We start from the raw sequence: 22,040 nt of genomic DNA, 5'->3' as shown, positions 1-22,040 counted from the left end.
ATAATCATTCCCAACTCGGCTAAGACCCCTGGTCCTGGTAGAAACTAAAACAAAATCCAGGAAGAAGTAAATACCTAAGCAGGTCTACTTACTTCTCTCTCTCTATTTAAGAGCTGCGCTCTTGTCGGTGGAGTAACCGCCATTCCTCTCTTCTTCCCGCCAAAACCTTCACCTCCCGATACGACACGACCTGCACCTTCTACTTACTTATAACTCCAAAAATAAACATTGTCATTTTTTTGTAGTAAGTATAAAAGTAGGTTTAAAATGTTGTCTCATTTGCTGTAACCTTGCTTTGTTATTGTTCCAGCTACGACCGCGACCAGCCTTTCACTTTTCAAATTGGCGTTGGCCAGGTCATCAAGGGATGGGACCAAGGTCTCCTCGACATGTGCGTCGGTAAGAAAAACATTTTTATTAACTTTTGATAAGCGAATTCTGCGAATGCATGTCAAAAGAAACCTAAAGGTTGAGTTTATTTATATATTATATATTCATTCATAGGGATACTAACAGCTTTACTTGATAAGGTTATAAAACAGTAGGAAAAGTAAATTTGTAAGCCAACTACCTATCCTCGATTTACAAGTTGTCGAAGACGAACATTAATGTTAATTGAAAAAGAGAAATAAGAAAATTGTTAATAAGCATTTACTTAAAATTGTAAGCAAATTGTTAATACATATACCACACACTAATAAAATACCTGCATGCATGACATTAAATGCATGCATGACTTAGTTACTTAACGGTCGTGAATAAAATAAGTTTTTTTTATTCTTTTCCCCTATGCTTTGATTGAAGCCTCTATGGCTATTAAGAAGAAGAATAAAATAAATTTATTAATTTTAACTGGCAATATTTATAAGCGGTATAAGCAAAATGCACAACCTAACAAAATTACAACAACAACTAGGTCACTTTTTTACTAACTTCTGCGCATTTCTATAAATTGCTGATACTTTTTAGGTATCGCGCGATTTCCAAGTTAAAGGTATTACTTGCTTATTTAAATTACACATGTGCAGTGCAGAGCGACGTTTTATAAACGCCATACTTACGTTTGATTATATAGGGTGCTAGAGTGTCACCGTTCAGACCATGAGTTTGAGTTGATATCTATTGAAATGACGGAACTGAAAATAATTTAAAAAGCAATAAAATTGACATTAATTCTGACAGGAAATTCCAGTTGATATCAACTCTGAAACATGGTCTGAATCATCCCCCAAAGTTTTCTTTACGGTGTCACTAACACCCATACGCACTCGTGTGGCTTAGATTGATGATTCAGTTACATAACGATCTCATCAGGTAACGTTCGATTAATAAAATAACTTCTTTACAACACTATATTAGAAAATATAAAAGTTAATACAATTGTTAGAGATGCTTCGATAAATAGAAACCACCCAAATTCAATCCAATATTCGAAGCATGACTACCAAAAAAACGGGCAAGTGCGAGTCGGACTCGCGCACCGAGGGTTCCGTACGAACCACCTAAAACAACCTGTCGAGTACCTAGGTAAAACGAAATTATAATTGTGAAACTCTTGTAACGAACAAAAACCCAAATCTTAAGTAAAAACATTTCCGAACGAAGGAAAGAATGAGGAAATATAGAAAACTGTGCGATAAAGAATTTGGTACTTACTTACATATTTCGTTCAACATCACCAATTCACCATCTCTCTTTCTATAGTGGAACTAATGTATTTTGGCTGTAAACTTAAGCTAATTCACTACCTTCTCTACCTCAGAATATTTCTAATATCTGTGTTCTCTGCCATATGCTATAATTTCAGATCAGTAAGTTCGAAGTTAAGTGAGGGGAACGGTATTTATACGCGGCTTAATAGAAAAATGTTTTAGAATGTGCAAACAAACCTCTTTCATGATATACCTACTTACTTACTTCTTACATAATAATATTATGAAGACACATGATACAATAACGCGACAAAAATAAAATATGATCCACTTTCAGCCCCTTTTGCAAAAAGTAGAGACATCGTTTTAGTTTTCCTGTAACCTTTGCCTAACTATTTATCACATTTTAATCGGAGGGTTATAGACTATGGAGCATACTCCACCACGCTGCTCCACTGCGGGTGATTCCTCCGGTTGATTGAAGGGAGACCTGCGCTCAGCAGTGGGACGTATATAGGTTATTTATATTATTACATTTTGTATGGTACCCCCAAAATATTTTCGGAATGGAAATGCCTTGATTCCCGGGTTCAATCTTGGCGCAATAGTTGGTTTGAGACTACCTACACCGGCTATACATAATAATAATTATATAGGTATGTTTATTGATGACATGCTTGACATGTATTTAATCAAAATGCCATCTGAGTATACTTAAAGTAACATTTATAGGTACATATTTATAGGTATACTCATTAGCAACAGGTCTCTAGTCCATCACCTCGATACTGGTAGTAGTTGTAGTACCTACTACTGTTGACCCTACAACAGGTTAGACAATTAAGTGTAAGTAGGTAGTGTGTAGGTAGTGAGTGTGTGTAGTGTGTAGGTGATGGTTTAAGGCCCGATCTCCCTATCCATCCAGGCCCGTGACCCAGCAGTGGGGACGTTAATGGGCTGATGATGATGATGAGGTAGTGTTCCCTTGTATAGTAATCGACTTCTACGATAGTAGGTACGACATTATGCGGGATGATCTTTGGAACATTCCAAGGTTTTATATTTGTACTTGTATTGTCCTTACTAAATGTTACGAGATGAAATTAATATCCGTCGCGTCGTTTCGCAGGTGAGAAACGTAAGCTGACGATCCCATCTTCGTTGGGTTACGGCGAGCGAGGGGCGGGCAACGTGATCCCACCCCACGCCACGCTGCACTTCGAGGTCGAGCTGATCAACATCGGCGACTCCCCTCCCACCACCAACGTGTTCAAGGAGATCGACGCCGACAAAGACAACATGCTGTCGCGCGAAGAAGTGAGTATAGAGTTAGCGTTCCGCGAGATGGATGGGGACGCCGACGGGGAGTTGTCCAGAGAGGAGGTCAGTGCGCACACGGTCACAGGTGGCGGGCCACAACTACCCTGTCTCTCTACTTTCTCCTCTACTTTAAATACTTATTACTTAGTTATACACGGTCCTACACAATTGTAGTACTTAACTATTATAAATTAGTACTAAATTCATTTCAGTAGGTATTTAGTAAGTTGGTAGGTGCTTACGTAAGTATATACCTGCCTATTTACAAAACTGTTTTAAATGAAAAAAGCCTACATTACCTTAAATAACCTAAACTATATTAAAAATATTTAGTTCTACTATAGTTCTTTAATACGAAGTGTCATTAACTGCATGAAATCTAGCCGCAATTTTCCTTATCTTAACTCAGCACGAAGCATAGTACACAACTTGCATGAGCCAATACCTGCTTAAACTTATTATTTGCATCGAATATTCCTATAGTAAAATATAATTTAAATATAGGCATTGATTTTATTGAACTGTTTGTGCCATTCTCAAAGATCAATGTGCCAAAGAATGTGAACAACACAGGCAAACAACACACTTTATCTATCAAATTGATCCTAGAAAGCATTAGAGGTGGATCTATAATAACCCTGTAGATGTACCTATCCTTATTGAGACAGATGTCTGATGTTTGATTGTGACGCAGGTGAGCGAGTACCTGAAGAAGCAGATGGTGCCTCCTGATGGCGCGGAGATGAGTGACGACATCAAGCAGATGCTCGAAAGCCACGACAAGCTAGTCGAGGAGATCTTCCAACACGAAGACAAAGACAAGAACGGCTTCATCAGCCATGAGGAGTTCTCAGGCCCCAAACATGACGAGCTATAAATATCCAGCCATCACCTCCCGAGCTCAAACGTCGCTAAATAAATCTAGGGAGGTTGATTCAATAAAGACTTTTCAGTGGCGCGAGTGTTATCCGTAAATTACCTAAATAAAATAATTGTTCAAAATTTTACTGTAGGTATGCTCACATTATAATGAGACCAAGCTCGCATTCGTAAGCCAATTCGGTTATTATAATGTAAGGTGTATGTGAGGCATTTTATGCAATTTTGTTGATTTTTTGTACTTAGTTTTCTTATGTTGTTGGTGTATCCATACTTTGTTGTGTAATAAAATAAAAATAACTAGACTAATTTATGTACAATTAATAAGAAAACAGCATAATATCTACGGATGCCATTTAAATGGGACTTTCAATCATTTAATATGTCCTAAAATCTAAACTCTTTTCAAAATACATTATATTATGGTTTAATAGATTCTGATAGATATTGTAGGCATCTGTATGTTACTGTAACAAATTAATAATTGGTGTTTACTTCGCAGTGTTTCCAATAAACATATTTATACCAATTGATTGTTATTTTATTTCGTACTTCTTTGAAACACATTTTAGATTGCTTATAAGTACCTAAGAATCTACTATGTATAGGTAACTACGTCTGAAAAATAAGATAATTTAAATTAGGGGGAATGTAGGTAACATGCGTAGCGATCATTACAAAACCATGAATTCTATGCGAATTAATGATTAATTTGATGTGATCTCCGCCTTTAATGATAGTCAAGAGCTGTCTTTGGGGCTGCTTACAAATTGCAGTAGATAGGTGGAGCAGCATGGAGGAGTATCCTCAATATTCCCTCCTGTTTATTAAGAAGGTGGCATGCCAAGTGGGACGAATACAAAGGGTGCTCTTTGGACGAACACTTATAAGTAGGTAGGTACTTAGGCTATTTATATTTTACGTTACTCATAGAGCAACACGGACCTCTTTGACGTTAGGTACCTATGCTAAGGCGCTGCCCGAAGGGGATACCAGTCTCGACCGATTATCGGGCTCCGTGGTAACCGGCCGGTAGGTAGATTCAGGCAGAACAAATATTGAAGTTCCTACATTCATAAAGTGTGTACCGTACGTAAGCGTAGGTAACACAATTTTTAAGAATTACGACCGCAGGCTCCTTATTACAGGGTGTTAGTGACATCGTTATGAAAACTTTTAAGAGATCAGATGATTCAGTTATTCTGAGTTGATATCTAGTAGAATTTTCAATCGCAAAAGTATAGAACTGAGAATAATCTAAAAACACAAAAAATTCTCGCTTTACATTAACCCAGAATCATGGTCTCAATCAGTGAATTATAGTTTTTATTAATTATTATTACTTAAAGAACGATATAGAAAGGTGGCTATGAGAAGGCTGTGGCGGCGTATCATTATTATACTTATTGGTAGTTTTGTATGATTATTACCGTACACTGTATTCTATACTTAGTATCTGCTTACTCCAGTGGGAAATAGGCGTGAGTTTACGTATGGCTCAATGATGGCCTTTGCAGGCTACGTTCAGATCAGATATGGCATAGAAGTAAGTTGCTACCTATATTGCTTCTCTTTATTTTGATCAGAATAATAATAGGTGGAAGATTTGTTGTGGCTGGGTGTAATAAGAAGGGTCATCATTAAATCTAAAAACAAAGATAAAATAATAAGCTTAAACAAAGGCAAATCAGTACAGCGCCATCTATATATATTTTTACTATCCTATAGATTTGAAAATCAACAAATGGGTGTGCCAAGTAAATACCTGTGAACTACTAAACTTGCTGGTTTTGACTTCCCTTAGGATAGTGGTTTTTTAGTAATTTATTGGTGGTTTATGCAAAACTCTTTTTGGTGAGTTTGGGAAAAAAGTTGGCAACATTGCTGTCAAGTTGAATACGTTGAAGAAGTTGTCAGTCAGTTGTCATGTTCTATGGCTATTTTTCTTTGCCTGCTCCTTCTGAAAGGGGCAAAAAAAAATAATGTCACTTGTCATGTACATTTATTTTTTTGTTTACTTAGTGCAAGCTCCGCTCATAGTATAAAAGTGAATTAGTGAAAAATGGACATACATTAGGTAATTAAAAGAAACAAAATGCTGTCCAACAAACGATTGGTGGCTGTCTGTGCCATAGCATTCTGTTGTAATATAGCTGGATTGGTATTTTTCGTTAAATACAATGTTGGTGATCGCTGTTATGCCACTATTGATGAGCACCATGTAGTAGCTGCAATGATTCCAGATGATTTCCTCAGTTTTGGCATAGATGCCTCCGAGATACAAAACTATGATCAGGTAGACTTTGGAAAGCATAAGTTGAGAAAACTCGCGAGGGCGCTGGCGCCGGCTAGGCTCCGACTCGGCGGTACAATGTCTGAGCGCCTCATATTCAGTAAAGATGATACTACTACTGTCTCTTGCGAACACTGTCCATTCAATACTACAAAGAGTTTCTGCCATGCTATAAAAAGACTGTGCAAACACAAATTTCTGCCATTTTTCATTATGACAGGCAAAAAGTGGAGTGATATAAATGAGTTCTGCAAAGTTACCGGTATAAAATTACTGTTCAGCTTTAATGTACTTCTTCGAGACCAGCACAATGAGTGGAGTGAAATAAATGCTGCTGAAATTTTGGAATATTCCAGGCACAATGGGTATGATGTAGATTGGCAGCTTGGCAATGAACCCAATTCCTTTCATCACGTTTTTAATATCAGTATTACTCCTAACATGTTAGCAAAAGATTTTAAAAATCTCCGCAAACTTCTAAACCGTAATGGTTATAAGAAATCTCTAATAGTTGGACCTGATACTACTAGACCTCAACCACACCGGCCAGAATGCCTGGAATATATGAAGGAGTTTTTAGGAAATGCCTCTCATTCTATTAATGTTCGCTCTTGGCATCAGTATTATCTCAATGGAAGAGAAGCCAAAATAGAAGATTTTTGGAATCCTGATACTTTTGATTTATTGAGGGGTCAAATAGAGACTATGAAGAATCATACTTTAAAGTACAGTCATATCCCAATGTGGCTAAGTGAAACTAGCAGTGCTTATGGTGGAGGAGCACCAGGTTTATCTAACTCTTATGCTGGAAGCCCTATTTGGGTAGACAAACTTGGACTGTCTGCCAAGAATAACATCACAACTGTGATAAGACAAAGTTTTGTTGGTGGAAATTACAGTTTAGTGGATAAAGATTTAGAGCCACTGCCTGATTGGTGGGTGAGTGTTCTTTATAAGAAACTTGTAGGGAATAAAGTACTACATATAGATTGCCATTGCTCTCGATTCCAAAGAATGTACGCACATTGCACTAATAAAAAATATACAAATGATTCCACTGCAATTACTATCTATGCCGTAAATTTAGAAATGGCTAAAGTTAAATTTCTTCTCAATGGCACAGCACTTCATGGAGATAATTTGCAAATTGATGAATTTATTATCAGTGCCCCTTCAAACAATAGAAGAAGCAAAACTGTGCTTTTAAATGGCTGGCCGTTGTATTATGAATCATCTGTGCCTGAATTTGAACCTCAGCATCTTAAATATGGTAATCATATTTCAATGCCACCATATTCTATAGGTTTTTGGGTAATTAAAAATACATCTATTAAAGTATGCACATGAGAAGCACCAATACAAACACCTACTCTCCCTGTAAACATGCTCTTAAGAACAAGTGTTAAAAAGTTAATCATAAAACATTCCATTTTTTTTAAATAGTGACAACATGAATGAAATGATCTTTTCATTATAAAATCCACAGATGAAGTCCACACAGAATAAGAATATAAAATGTTATGTAATAATATATTTTTAAATTGCTATAAGGCTAATTAGCAGAAAAGAATGGTATAATAGGAAAATATAGTGTTTTCCTTTTAAACAAATAATGACTTCTTATATTATTTACAATAGTTTAAAAATAATTTATGATAAAATAATTTTAGTTTTAGTTTGTTACCTGTTTAGTAAAAATATAGGTATGTAATGTAACTACTTTGACCTTAGTTTAGTTAATTTGCACAGAATATTTGCCTATTTAATATGTTTGTATAAATGGCTTTTATTGTGGTAAATTATGTTATTGTGTTTTGTCTTGCACATTTTGCCAATTCCAAGAAGTGACATTTGTCAGTAAATATGTAACAGGTACAATGTTATATAATACCTATGAAATGACACATCAGATCTTTTTAATTTAATTTAATCTTTATCGAAAATAATATTTTCTTTATATAGGTACCAACTTGAGAGCAAACTTGTCATCCTACTTTTGGCACAAACATTTTTATTTTTATTAATGCCCTTATATTTTAAAATATTTCTTTACATTACAATAACAGCCTTGTGTACAATCACAGGGTCATCTGCTGACACTGAACTGCCCTCTCTATTTGATAATGTTAATTTGCTCTGTACCAACATGAAGTATGATTGTGATTAATACTCATAGCTCCTAGTTGCCTACCTATTTGTTTTCAAACTGATTGCCTTCTGGCTGTCGCCTCGTGACCCCAGCTGCCTGTTAAGCAGTTGGTAATGAAAGTAGTTGGTCCGGACAAGTAGTTTATGCCATATGTGGCAACTGGCAAATCTACAATAAGACACCTCAAAATAAAATACAGGCTAAGATAATATGTTTTATGAAAAGTAATTAAATACCTAATTAAATACCTTCTTATCTATGTTCACTGTTCACTTCTCACCAACAAATAAGTATAATGTAGGTAGTGTCGTCCATTTGATAAATTTACCAATAGAAGACTTCAAAGACAGTGTTTTATACTGAGATTTATGTGAAAAAATTTATTTTATTTCAAATATTTTATTTATAATTATCTTAGAACATTTTACTATTAACTTGATATTAAGGAATGTTAGATGTTATTGCTAGTGTTACTTTTTTTTTGTGCTGCAAAATAGTAGTGCATTGACTATTTTTAAAATTCAAGTAGCATATAACTTTTGTAGCTTCTAGTGAGCCTGTGAATGGTATAATTTATTTAAATAACAAATATTTCATTATATAGGAGGTGAAGAAAACTCTTTTTTACTCTCATGTTTAAAATGTGAAAACATATTAAGCAATTGTTTTAAGTTTACGCGGTTATTATCATAATTAAAACACATAATAACGGGTTCTTACCGCGTTTAAATGGGGATATGAGACTCCCGATATTTCGACAACACTGTCACTGGCACTTGCAACAGTGTCGAAATATCGGGAGTCTCATATCCCCATTTAAACGCGGTAAGAACCCGTTATTATGTGTTTTAATTATCATATTAAGCAACTTTAAAAACAGCAAGTTAACAAATAATGTTGGCTATTTTTACTCAGAATAACTGTTATTCTTTGAGAATGGGTACTGTAATTATAATTCTGCATTTTTACTTACGTATTATTTTCTAATGTTGTGACTCTATGGTGCCTAAATGTAAGACTGATTAATATTACCGACAATCTTTATTTCCAGATGTGTCTACAGTTTTGATGTTTAGGTTTGTGCCTTATTGTGATTATAGTGATTATATAATATATAAATCATATTCTATTACTTCCTACTCACATGAATATATTTTATTTTCAATGTTGTGAATATAGAAGAGCTTTTGTAAATAAGTATATTTACTTTACCTAAGTGTATGTTTCATGGGTGTCGTGAATTAGATTTGTTGTTTTAGGTAAATCACATAATTTTCATTTTCGCCGAATATGATATGCTCATTCAGTCATTTACCTACTTAAATATTTTTGGACACATACAATATAACATCACATAGGTACATACCTCAGATACCTACATACTACAGTGTCTGTTTCTAATTACTTTAATGACACAGTTGACTTGATTTGAAGGTGTTTTTTTTTAATATATTATAGGTAAGTAGCACAACAGAATGATCAATAATCTACTCAAGTAGGTATGAATTTACGGCACATACCCTACATAAGTGAACAAGAAATTTTATAAAAGTGTATTTTATTATTATCTACTGTACCTTATAATGTAAGAATAATGCCTTATAATAACTAAGCTTTATCTGTTATATATATATCTATAATATTGTAGATCAAATTACCTACTTACTCTTACTACATTTTTATAAGTACGTAACGTAACAAATGTGTCTTGTTGTCGTTTACAAATGCGCATGCCCTACGCATAAATAAGTGTATAAGTATCAGAAACAAGTGAATTTCACGTAAGGCTCTACAGTATTTTAAATTTCCCTAAGCCATAAGTCATTCATAGGCTTAGATAATGTAACATAATATTGTGGTATTAAGAGGTCTAAGGAGTTAAAAAGGCCACTTCAAAGCAATTCATCTAACAAAGCAATATTGCTATTTGGTTGGCATTTGTTTACATTGCGTACTTACTTCTAGGTATATCCGCAAATGTCAATTTGCAATATTGCTTTTTTAGATGAATTGCTTTGAAGTGGCCTTTTTAATCCCCGTGATCTTGCTGTGGTCATAAAAGTAATGTAAACCTTTATTGATGTTATAGTTTTAAAAAATGGTAAAAGTTATATTCCCCATTGGGCTAGTCAGAGGTATATACATCTCAGGATGAACTATAAATACCCACGCTTTTCCGAGCTTTCTGCCGACGCAACAAGGCGTAGGTACGACGTGCAGTGCGTTTATAGTTTTTCGTTATGGAACTGCATGTATTTGTGATTGGTCACTGATTGTGTGGAAAAGGGGGAATACATACTTAATGCACCGCACTTGTTTTGACCTAAAAAGGTCATTGTTTTTATAATAATAAATGAAATTGACCTGTGACAGCGTACCGAATAATGAGGGGCTAATTCTGATCAAGTGGAATTTTCTGTCTAATTTTTCCGTAGGATTATTTAGGATGTAGATATTAAGTATACATATAATATTTTAAATTTATTTTAATTTCATAGAGCCATTGATGTAGTGGTGTTCGCCTTGTGAATGTTGATCTCGAGAGTTTTGATGTAAGCCGCGTTCACATTAATAATTTACATCGCTCTCCGCAATTTTTGTACTGGCGCACTTTATGTGACTGTTGACATTCCGACTCACGCGTTGTGTCGTGTAATATTCAACCCACGCGGTTCGTCTGTTGTCGATTGTTTTAAAAACGTTAACCGTTATAGGTAATTCCAGGAACTAGAAGGGTTTCCAGAGGTTTCAAGGCTTCCGTTGAGATAGGTACTCTTACCTGTTATCTGCCAAAACCACGATGATACAATTTTCATAATACGAGACTATCTAAGCTCCGTTCCTAAAAAAAAAAATATAGATAGAGTTGTACAGATTTACCGCGAATATACCTATTTTCTCATTGATTGAGTACATAATTATTTTAAAAAAAAATGTAATGCCAGAAGCATACATAATTGTTGCCTGATAATGAGTGGAAGATGTGTTGTGCCTGGTTGTAATAACAAAGGTCATCATTTATAGCTAAAAAAAAATATAAATGATGCAGATGACTGTTAGCCATGAAATTAAAAGGTTACACGAAGGCAACATTGTATAGCGCCATCTACATTTTTTGGGAACGTAGCCTGGAACGTCCCTTATTTTTTTTTATTTTTTTCTTCTGGCTTCCGCGGCTAGCGATGCGCCAATGACAAATCTTGAGTGATAAATCGTGAGTTAGTCTTCAAAACGTCCCTTATTGTTGATCGTTACACCTGGGTTAGAGACTATGCGCAGACAAACTTTCGGCTTTTACAAAATAACGATGGTCTGGGGGCCATTGGCTCTCAAACTGGTGGCTGTACCTACCTATAGATACAAAGAACACAACATGATCGTGAGGATCTTCACAATAAATGTTCAGACACTAGGAACCTCATCAATCACGTGGATAACTCTAACCGTTTGTAAAAATTATGCAATCGAATCGTGTCTGAACGTGGGCCATTTGTTTGTCGTAGAAAATAAGGAAAAAAATGATGTAACAAACTTCTGTATCAAAGAGCTCCAAACTTGGTCTTAATCGCTGATGAACGCCATGTTGCTCGTTCTTGTCACATTACATACTTTGTAGCAACTTTGTAGGTAGATATAGTACATATATTTACTGTGTTCTTGTGCATCTATTTATTAAAATGTGCTTCACGTGTCCACCGCAATTTGGATTTCAGGTGTGTGATGTGTTTAAATTAATTTATATTAAGTTTGATTTTGATTACATTTAGAGCATGTTGTGTTAATAGAGTAACATAGATCTCCGGTGGACCGGAATTGTTAGAAATTAATTATTGTAATAGAACTTTTTCAATTACTTATTTTGTCTTTACTTTTAAAGCCATTTATGTAGTAAACTTCTATGCCTTTTTTAATAAATTTTATTTATACTTAACGTTTGATTTCAATAATAATACCTACAATTCTTTGATTTGCGCTGTAGTCGTCATAATCAGATCCAAACCCAATAGGTACCTTTCCAGACTACGTTCCCCAAAAAAAAATATAGACGGCGATGTACAAATTTGCCTTTGTTTAATCTTATTTCATGGATAACAGACATAATCTTTTATCTTTGTTCTTCGGTACAAATAATGACCCCTGTTATTAGGATATCCAGGCTCAACACATCTTCCATCCATTATTATTCTGATCAAAATAAAGTTAAGCAATAGGTACTTATAGGTATCAACACAATTAATTCTAACGTATTTGATCCAAATATCAAGCAACAATTATTTTTATATAAGTACCTATACTTCTGCCAGCCATTAGATTATATTTTTGAATAATTATGTACCTCGACTCAAGCAATGAGACAATAGAACGTAGCCTAGAAAGTTCCTTATTATGCCACATCTTATACTTTAGTCCTATAAATAGGTTTTCCACAGTTTAATTTGTTAAGCAAACAAGATTTAGCTTTAATATCATTTATTATCTAAATCATAGAAGACTTGTTTCTGGCAGTGTCCAGTAGGGCCACTGGACCCTACCCAAAATATGGATTAGAGTAAGAGTGGCTGCACTAGTCCACTACGTTTTAAATAACTCGCGGATCGGAATAATCCCTTGCTCGTCCCTTCATGTACAGTCAATGTATCGTGCGTGGTGTATTTATTATGTAAATGTTATAAACTGCGGATCATGGTATGGCAACCCTGCTCCTGTCAAAGTAGTCACAAAAGTCAATGCTATGCTATTCGTTTATTAGAAGAAACAGCGGAATATTTAAATTAAATAATAATTGTATGTTTCCTTTCATTAATTAATCCAGAATATGAATTGAAAAAAAAAATAGTTCAAATTGTAAAATGAATTATTTAGTACTGTTTATTTTATTTATACCTGTGGTGTTCTGTGAAAATGAAGAAAACACTCCACCCTTTCCTGGTAAATATTTGTCCATAATTCTTGTTGTTCCAATAATTTAAACCACTTACTCACTTAAACGTAGTAGTATTCCTTATTTTCTGCTTACTTAAGATTTTCATGGGAATATTTAGTGAGCGAAAAATATTTTTCAGATGACTTCAAATGTTCTTTGCCAGATGTTAAAAGTGTTGACGACAATCTTGATCTAACAAGATTCAGGTCAGATTTTTCTAAGATTTCTGAGGTATGTAATATATAATAGCTACTACTACTATTCTACTATTCTATGAATTAATTTAAAAATTAATAGTCTAATACAATTGGGGTTGTTTTAGGTGAAATTTCCTGGCTTAATTGGTCCATTAAATGAGCGTTTAATTTGTAAAATTAAGTGCATCGACGGCAATTGGGTTGGACCTCTCTGTTCTAACACACCAGGTTTGTTGACATGTAACCTTCAAGGAAAAAATATAGGAAATCAAATATTTTAATAAATGACTGAAAAGGGATACATATAAAAGAGAAAATAAAATGTTTTTCAGATGGCCGGTTCCAGCCAATACTAAGGGAATGTGTGTATCGTAATGACCACCCATTGCTTGCAATATCATTCAAAAATTCTTCTATAGATGTAAGTTATATTTAGTAATGTAATATTATAATAATAGTAATTATTTAAGTAATAGTTATAAATAGTGAGTATTTGATTGAACCACGTTTAGGAGATTATTTTTATACAATGTTTTGTATGTTCATTAGAAACACACATCATTTCCCCATGGCTCATTGATCACTGCCCGATGCAAGCATTTTGGACACTATAAAATGAAAGGGGATGGTTTATTGCATTGTGAAAATGGAGAGTGGAAACCTAAACTGCCTGAATGTGTGCCAACTACAGTCATAACAAATTTCACAGGTAAACCTACTTATTTTTCAATAGCCTAATGTACCTACCTAGGTCCCACCGCAGAGCAAAGACATCCCTCCTCTCTTTGCAATTCGGTAACTGTGAAAATATGTAATACTAGCTGGTACCCGCGACTTCGTCTGCGTACTTTTAATTTGAATGTTAAGGATTATATTAAAGGGACGGTATAGATTTGGGTATTATTTATTTATTATTTGAGAATTGTGGAGACCGAACTGAATGCAGCCCGCGAGATCACTGCGACCTTGTCAGATCTATTGTGACCTAAATCCCTACATTTAAAAATTCTCCTCTAGACCGATCCGTTCGAAGAGATCCAACATCTTTTTGGGAGAAAGTTGCACAACTTCCTGGGGATCCATTATGTAGTCCCCAAGTGCACGGCTTCTACTATGTATGAGAGCCTCACAGCTGCACAGCAAATGTAGTGGCGTCTCATTTTCCCCTAAACAGAATCTGCATAAAGGAGACTCGGTCAGCTCCATTCTGTGTATGTGCTTATTGAGTCTGCAATGCCCCCTTATTAAAATCCTAGCCTGCCCCCTAGTGAGAGTAACGATTTCTGATGAGAATTTCTTAGAAAAAGGTCTAATCAGCTGCTTCGAATGTTTCAGGCCAACTGAGTTGGGCCAAAATTCCTTGGATTCATTTCCTAGTCGCACCCCCAGATGATATCTAGAGGTGCTTTTCGAGATCCCGCAGAAGGGTTCGGGTCCGATTAGACTTGTTCCCGATCTCTCTCTCCGAATCCGATCCGATCCGAATTTGAGGCCCCCAACTTATTCAGACTATCTATACACTCTAGAATGAGTAATGAGTCTACTTCAGTCGCCGCCACTGCCTTAAGAGCAGCCTGGCTGTCCGACAGTATGAGAATGTTACTGTTTATGTTCCCCAAATTTTGGTGCACACAATCAATGATGGCATACATCTCAGCCTGAAAAACTGTGGCGTGTGCCCCCATGTTGGTTACCCTCTTTCGCTTGGGGCACTTATATACCCGCCCCTGAAAGCCCATCTCGCTTAGAGCCGTCGGTAAACCACACCCGATCCGCACTGGGAAAGGGCGAGGGTAGAGTTCTAGACCACTCCTCTCTCTCTGGTATTACCACCTTGAAGTAACTCACAAAGTTATGAGTCCCGACCATGACGTCTGAGGGCATCGCCATAACCGGGTCAGTCATAAGGTCCTCTTTGAGTTTTCTCATGACAGTTGATCCCCATGTCGTCTTACCCCTTTCCTTAGCTCGGAGCATAGCGAGTCTAGCTTCCCCGATTATGTACAGATGGAGTGGACGCAGGTTTAGTGCCGCCTCCATTGCCAAGGTTGGTGTGGACGACATATCTCACATTATTATCATGCAAGCCATTCTTTGGACGCTGGTTAGGTCCGTAATGTAGGTCCCAATATATGCCTTTTTGAACCATGCTGCACAGCCGTACGCAAAATATCCCATACAAACTTTCAACCCCTATTTTAACCTCTGCATCCCTTTTTTTCGCAATAAAGGCCTATGTTCTTTCTCAGGGTCTAAAGATTGTCTGTGCCAAATTTCATCAAAATCGGTTGAGAGGTTTAAGCGGAAAAACGTAACAGACAGACAGACAGAGTTACTTTCGCATATATAATATTAGTAGGGATTCCCTAAATTATGGCGCCTACCTACTCTCTAAGTTAGAAAAGTGATCAAATACTAACTTGAAGTCTTAGTAACACTCAGTTAAAAAAAAAAAAACATCAAAATCATTTCAGTAGCTATGGCGTCATGCGCTTCTTGACACGATCACGCTAGATTTCCGCGGGAATGAAGCATTTTCCCGCCGTAAAAAGTAGCCTGTGTCCGTGCCTAGGATCCTATCTTTAAATAAACCACGTCTTATAAAAATCTGTTCAGACATTAAGGCGTGAATGAGGTAAACTTTTAAAACAAACGATTAAAAATCACTAACTTAATTAGTTTTCTGCCTACTGCCTACGCCTTAAGTGCGATAGCATGAATATTAATAGCCCACATCCTTTTCTAGGTAGGTGGGTACTATCTATCACCTAACTAACTTTCATTAAAAATCCGTTCAGCCGTTTAGGCATGATAGAGCAAAACTCCCAGCAAAAACCATAAAAAATCACTAACTCAATTCAGTTTTCTACTTACTTCCTACCCCCTATGTACGATTACGTGATCATTTTGATCTTATATCCGTTTTTAGGTAACCATCTATTACCTCACTAAATTTCATCAAATTTCGTTCAGCCGTTTAGACGTGAAAGAGCAAAAGTCCCAACAAAAACGACAAAAAATCACTAACTCAATTTAGTTATCTGCCTACTGCCTACCCCCTACGAACGATGGCGTGATTATTTATAGCCTATGACCATTTCTAGGTTATCATCTATCACCATAACAAATTTCATCAAAATCCGTTCAGCCGTTTAGGCGTGAAAGAGTAACAGACAGACAGACCGAGTTACTTTCGCATTTATAATATTAGTATGGATAGGTATATTACATTTTCTGTGGTTATGATTTTTAAGGTGATGCACCACCAACAATCCAGTATACTGTGGTCAGTGGATCTGCTGTAGTGGACCCTTCAGGAGAGCTGTTGGTGTTTCCTGATAGCACTTTGCGGCTTGATTGCATCTCACCTCGTGCACTTGGTGACCCTGAGTGGAGCTGGACTCAGGCCCTTGGACATCATAGTGCAGGTTAGTCTTTACTATTTATCGGTTACTAGTTTCCTAGTTTAGTTACTAAATAAAATACTAAGTTTGTTTTGGTAAAAGGATTCACTTGTCTGTAATTAGAAAGGTATTTTCACCTCAATTGTACTTAAGTTGAAATGAAAACTTTAAGCATGATAGCATTTGTGTATATAATATGTTAACATACAACCTGAAAGACAATCTTTTTAGTTTCGTAATTAATTTCTTTGGTTTCCACCACCATGCCATCTGATGGAAAGCATTGATGATGCAGACCAAGGACATCACAAAAAAGACCTATTTACTCAGAACTTACTTTGTCTTCAGTGGTTCGGAGTACCGACAAGTAGAGTACAGTTATGCACGAATACGATTGCAGCTTGGTCCTTGGACGAGGGCGAGACAGCCGAGACAGAGACGCACTACCGCGTGACGCTGAACAAGATGTCTGCACGTCACAGCGACCAGTACACTTGCACCTCGCCTGGGGGACACACCAACACCATCACAATTAAAGTTGTTAGTGAGTTTGGAATAATGCTCTTTATGCTCTAATACCTAAAGAAGAACATATTTATGATCAGCATGTAGGTATGTAAACTTCTTTTCATCAGCTGACTAGTATATTGGGTTCTTCAAGGGTAGTGGGAAGCTAAAGCTAGTTATAGTTTTCAAGTTACTCCAAGTTCTTGGACTGGTGTTATCTACAGTACCGTGAAGAATTAGGGTATTTATCATAACTTTGGCACTGGTGGGTAATGGTAACACGCGAATTATATGTAGGGATTCGACCCATAGTCGTACGACACGTAGATAGCATTCGCTGCGTTTATTGGTCGAAGTTGTCGATATTATTCGGTTGTCGTACAAACCCTGCACTTCTATGCAGAATCTCTTAGTACAAGTCTTCAAAGGAGAGGACGAAACAAATATGTTTCGTATCGACGGCATATCATATATATCTTAATCAAAAAAGAGCAGTTATTCACTTATTCAATGGTGAGCTCGAATTTTTGGTAGACGAGTAAGTAGGCAGCTAATCAATTTTCATGCATTGTTACAAGAATTGTTATGTTGTAGGCGTGACTTGCCCACCACTGAATGCATCAACGCAGCATCTACGTCAATTCGCGCAGGGCTCCAGGCTCGGTCACGCCGCACATTTCAGCTGTCAACCCGGTTACCATCTCAATGGCTCTGCGCTTCTGACTTGCATGGGCGACGGTGAGTGTAGAACTTGAAATAAAGTTAGGTGTTTGCTGAAATATCCTTAATTCTATACCCTATATCTAAACTGATAACATTTAATAGTATTTTCACATGCAGCATTTACCTACCTACCGTCAATTGTAGATCTCTTATAAAACCTGTACAAAGTGTCAGTCGGGAGAAAATATAGATAGACAACTCATGCTCATGCCATGATGGAGAGAGACACATGTGACAGAAAATAAATCCCGATTGTACTTAATTTTTATGTTTCGTTCCAAACGTATTATTTTGTACGTAACGTATTACCTCTATATTTTGTTATAGGTACTTATAAGCGACAGTCTTGCTATTGTATTGTGAATTTCGTAATATTAATCCAGGAAGGTGGTCAGCGCCGCCGCCGACGTGTGTGGAGACATTCTGTCCAGTGCTGGGTTCGTTGGGGCCTCACTTGAGTGTTGTGGAGTATAACTCGTCGTTCGGCGGGCGCGCCGTGTTCCAATGCTCTTGGGGCTATCGACTGGTGGGGCCGCCAGGGCTCGAGTGCGAACAGGACGGCACCTGGTCTGGAGCTATACCAACCTGCACTCGTGAGTGACGCCACGTCATAGAATTAAGAATAATACTACGTGTAGAACGCTAACTAATTCTTATTTGGCGCCGAACTCATCCCTTCTGGGTCTTACTTTACACTTAAATGAAGGCCCTAAACCGCTAAGGAGTAAGGGGGGAGCAAGCGGACAGTCTGTCTGCCTGGCACTTACGCGTTATATTTTTGTATAGGATGTCTAGGGTGTGGACAAGCTGTTTTCATCTTCTCCTGATAAACTATTTGATAGCCATTACAGCAGTTGAACATATTCTACGTTTTATCCAGCAATTTCTACTGTCCTCGTAGATTAACGTAATGTCTTTATAATTGTTTCAGCTATCTACTGCCCAGACCCTATCGTCCCAGAGGATGGCCGTTTGGTATCTGGGATGACAACTAAAGACAAGCACCCAGTGGGAGACCTAATAATATATGCGTGCGATGAAGGTTATGAAATTGTTGGCGAATCATCCATCGTATGCACTGAGACCGGTTTCTGGTCCCACCCTCCCCCTTTCTGTTTCCTTCCTTCAGAAATCCGGAAAACAGACACTATTTATGTGGAGAACACTACTCTTGTGTATTTCGAGGAGTAAGTAAGTAGCAAGTAATCATAAGAATTATGTATACCTAATTGTGCCATTTTATATATAATTTAGAGAAGTTTATTCTTCATGTATTCAAATCTAGTCTGTTATGGTTGCTTACCTAATACCTACTATTTATTTAATATTAAGTATAATCCAATCAATGTTGTATTATGCTAAGTCGCTGTGCGAATTCACAAAGTATAATTATTTTATACATAATTTACGGCCTGCCTGATCTTGACGCATCAAAACTAGATTTAATAAAACAGTCCGTTTACGCGTAGTAGAATTTTGTGGAATATGCTATTGGATAGTACAGGTGCGAATTTATTTCAAATACGATACGATCAAAAGTTTCGAATTCATTTTACGACACGAGAGATTTTGTCTATTTACTGTTGCTTAAATGTTTCGTCTAAAGAGTTTTAGCTCCAGCTGTTAACTCTTAACACTTTCCCTAAATGTTTACATCACTTCACTCAGTCATAGCGCCTGGCGCAGAACTGTGAAGGCGAAAGTCGGACGAGACAGTGTTTTTTAGAAATAGTCCGAAACTTGATCCTTCGTAATGACCTTTCAACTTTGCAGATACTCCAGAGGGTATCAGAGAATTGGTGACAGATCACATTGGTGGCAGCAGTCTGCTTCTTTTTGTCCGAATCCCATGCTAAGCAATACGTTTACAAAGCAGGAGTTTTAACAGCTCGGAGATTGTTTCCTTCGGATTAGTCTCCAAACATAATTGATGTCATCTTCGTAACCTTCTGGTTGTTTGTATGAGGTGTAAGTTTTCTTGTGCGCTGACACTTAAAAGAGCTCTTATTTGTAGCTAGTCGGGCCATATGACTGAACGTTTGGTCGTAATCTTGTCCTTTTCATTGTTTATAGCCATTTTCTACAAGGCGCGCTTTGTACTTGTTGATTGTACTATCAGGATTCTTCTTGATGTGTAGAACCCATTTGCAAGGTAGAGCCTCTCTATTAATGTTGTGTATTGTTTTTAAGTTAAGTTATTGACTGGATGGATGTCGCATAGGGTCGAGTATTGTGGAAGAACTTGGGGGAGACCTTTGCCCAGCAGTGGGATCGAATAGGCTAATGATAATAATAAGTTATTGATAAGTAAACATAAGTACCTTAATGATGGGATTTAGATCTAACTATATGCGAGCCCATATAGGGTTGTGATAGCTAAACAAGCTAATATATAAAAGTCATCTCCTCATACAAACCGTATCAGCAAATCGCGTATTTAGTATGGGAGACCAACATTTTTTTATAATACCTATTTCGACCCATGTTCCTTGGAAAAATTGTTTAGTTTCATGGCCGCTGCCGCTCATTTTTTTACACCCTGTAGATATATTCCCCCAAACGGAAACTGAAAATATTAATGCGGTTCACAGAATACATCTACTTACCAAGTTTCAACAGTATAGCTCTTATAGTTTTGGAAAAAAGTGGACATACGAACGGACAGTCAGACATGACGAATCCATAAAGGTTCCATTTTTGCCATTTGGCTATGGAACCCTAATAACGAAACCTAACCCAGCCTGCAGTGCCAGTCGACATTTAACCCCTTTCAACTCGCAGCCAATTCGTTTTTAAATAATACTGATAAGGTTTTGTGTATTTTTTGACTCTAATAAAATGCGTAGATAATTTCACTTCATACCACGATTCTAACTACTTGTCACCAAACGTATATTGACTGGTGATTTAAGAAATTTTATCAATGCAAGTGCAAGTCGTATAGCGTCTTTAGCGCAATACAATAATTGTAATAATAAGGACGATTATTATTTTATTTAATTAACAATATTTTGTAAGTACTACGCTTTAGTATTTATGTAGTAATATTTGGTAAGTTCTAAATAAAGAGTTACTATAGTTGTAAATATTTGTTTCATTTTATAAACCAATTCCTAGACATTTCATCTACGGTTATATTCTAACGAATATAACAAAAAAAAAAATGTGTATTTAGTAATAAAACTAACTAGTTAAAAAAAAACTCTCGTATTGTGGCCGTTTGTGACATGTTTGTGAAATTGTGACACACAAGCCTCAACAATAAAATAATATTATATTTTTTTTTTAACTAGTAACTAGAATTAGTCAGTTTAGTTTATTTGTGGTTATGTAATGGTCTTTGTTATGTACGAAAAAGTTCTGTCGTTGGCAATGGCAAGGGCTTTTTGGCGGGAAACGGGAACGGGACAGTTGCTTTCTTCATTGAATAATCTAAATAATTAATACGAAGTGGTGTTTTGTGGTTAATGATCGCATTAAGTTAGTCGGAAGACATTCGCGAGTGTTATTATATAGGAGTATTCAATAAACAAAGTGTATCTGCCTATTTTCGCTTCGTGTCAGGAAGCCGCTTCATAACTCGAAAGTTTATGCGGACTTTTGAGTTAATTCGTTTGGGGTTCGGAGTAGGAGTCTGCTCCGAGGGTGGGGGCTTAGGTTTCATCATCATCATCTTTCATCATTTCATCAATCATCAAGAAAAAAAATACGTAAGACATGGCTGTATGGGCATAGTTCCCTTTGCCTTACCCTTCGGGGAAAACCAAAACAAAAAAAAAATGGCAATGGCAACTTTGGCAACCCTGTTCAACATTGACAGGCTTTTCGGCGGGAAACGGGAACGGGACAGTTGCTTTCTTCATTGAGTAATCTAAATAATTAATACGAAGTGGTGTTTTGTGGTTAATGATCGCATTAAGTTAGTCAGAAGACATTCGCGAGTGTTATTATATTGGAGTATTCAATGAACAAAGTGTATCTGCCTATTTTCG

General features: G+C 36.5%; 3 protein-coding genes and 1 long non-coding RNA gene across 5 annotated transcripts in view; all 4 read left to right on the top strand.

Moving 5' to 3' along the window:
- The window catches only part of LOC126379785 (FK506-binding protein 2), a 41,492-nt gene extending 37,112 nt beyond the window's left edge, over positions 1 to 4,380 (top strand). Inside the window, exons 2-4 of the mRNA XM_050028665.1 lie at positions 311 to 399; positions 2,782 to 2,969; positions 3,667 to 4,380. Of these exons, the coding sequence (XP_049884622.1) occupies positions 311 to 399; positions 2,782 to 2,969; positions 3,667 to 3,849 (460 nt within the window). The 3' untranslated portion in view covers positions 3,850 to 4,380. The remainder of the gene's footprint in view (positions 1 to 310; positions 400 to 2,781; positions 2,970 to 3,666) is intronic.
- Positions 1 to 21,134, top strand: part of LOC126379788 (uncharacterized) — a 78,071-nt gene extending 56,937 nt beyond the window's left edge. Inside the window, exon 2 of the long non-coding RNA XR_007568381.1 lies at positions 20,695 to 21,134. This is a non-coding gene — a long non-coding RNA (uncharacterized LOC126379788). The remainder of the gene's footprint in view (positions 1 to 20,694) is intronic.
- Positions 5,786 to 12,224, top strand: LOC126379781 (heparanase-like). Its single transcript, XM_050028656.1, has one exon. It carries the CDS (start codon positions 5,947 to 5,949, stop codon positions 7,489 to 7,491), a length of 1,545 nt encoding a protein of 514 aa, XP_049884613.1. The 5' UTR covers positions 5,786 to 5,946; the 3' UTR covers positions 7,492 to 12,224.
- LOC126379782 (locomotion-related protein Hikaru genki) lies at positions 12,804 to 20,609 on the top strand. Of its 2 annotated transcripts, XM_050028657.1 has the most exons (10): positions 12,814 to 13,222; positions 13,357 to 13,448; positions 13,540 to 13,642; positions 13,747 to 13,835; positions 13,964 to 14,123; positions 16,669 to 16,842; positions 17,219 to 17,362; positions 17,920 to 18,063; positions 18,432 to 18,641; positions 18,980 to 20,609. In XM_050028657.1, exons 1-10 carry the CDS (start codon positions 13,144 to 13,146, stop codon positions 19,237 to 19,239), a joined length of 1,455 nt encoding a protein of 484 aa, XP_049884614.1. In that variant the 5' UTR covers positions 12,814 to 13,143; the 3' UTR covers positions 19,240 to 20,609. The 2 variants fall into 2 exon arrangements, with proteins under 2 accessions (XP_049884615.1, XP_049884614.1); XM_050028658.1 differs by lacking the exon at positions 18,432 to 18,641 and having other exon boundaries at positions 12,804 to 13,222.
- Positions 21,135 to 22,040: the final 906 nt, after the last annotated feature.

The sequence above is a fragment of the Pectinophora gossypiella genome, chromosome Z, assembly GCF_024362695.1.
Source record: "Pectinophora gossypiella chromosome Z, ilPecGoss1.1, whole genome shotgun sequence".
NCBI lineage: Eukaryota > Metazoa > Arthropoda > Insecta > Lepidoptera > Gelechiidae > Pectinophora > Pectinophora gossypiella.
Note: the sequence above shows the minus strand (reverse complement) of the source record. Positions and strands in the feature narration are given on the sequence as shown.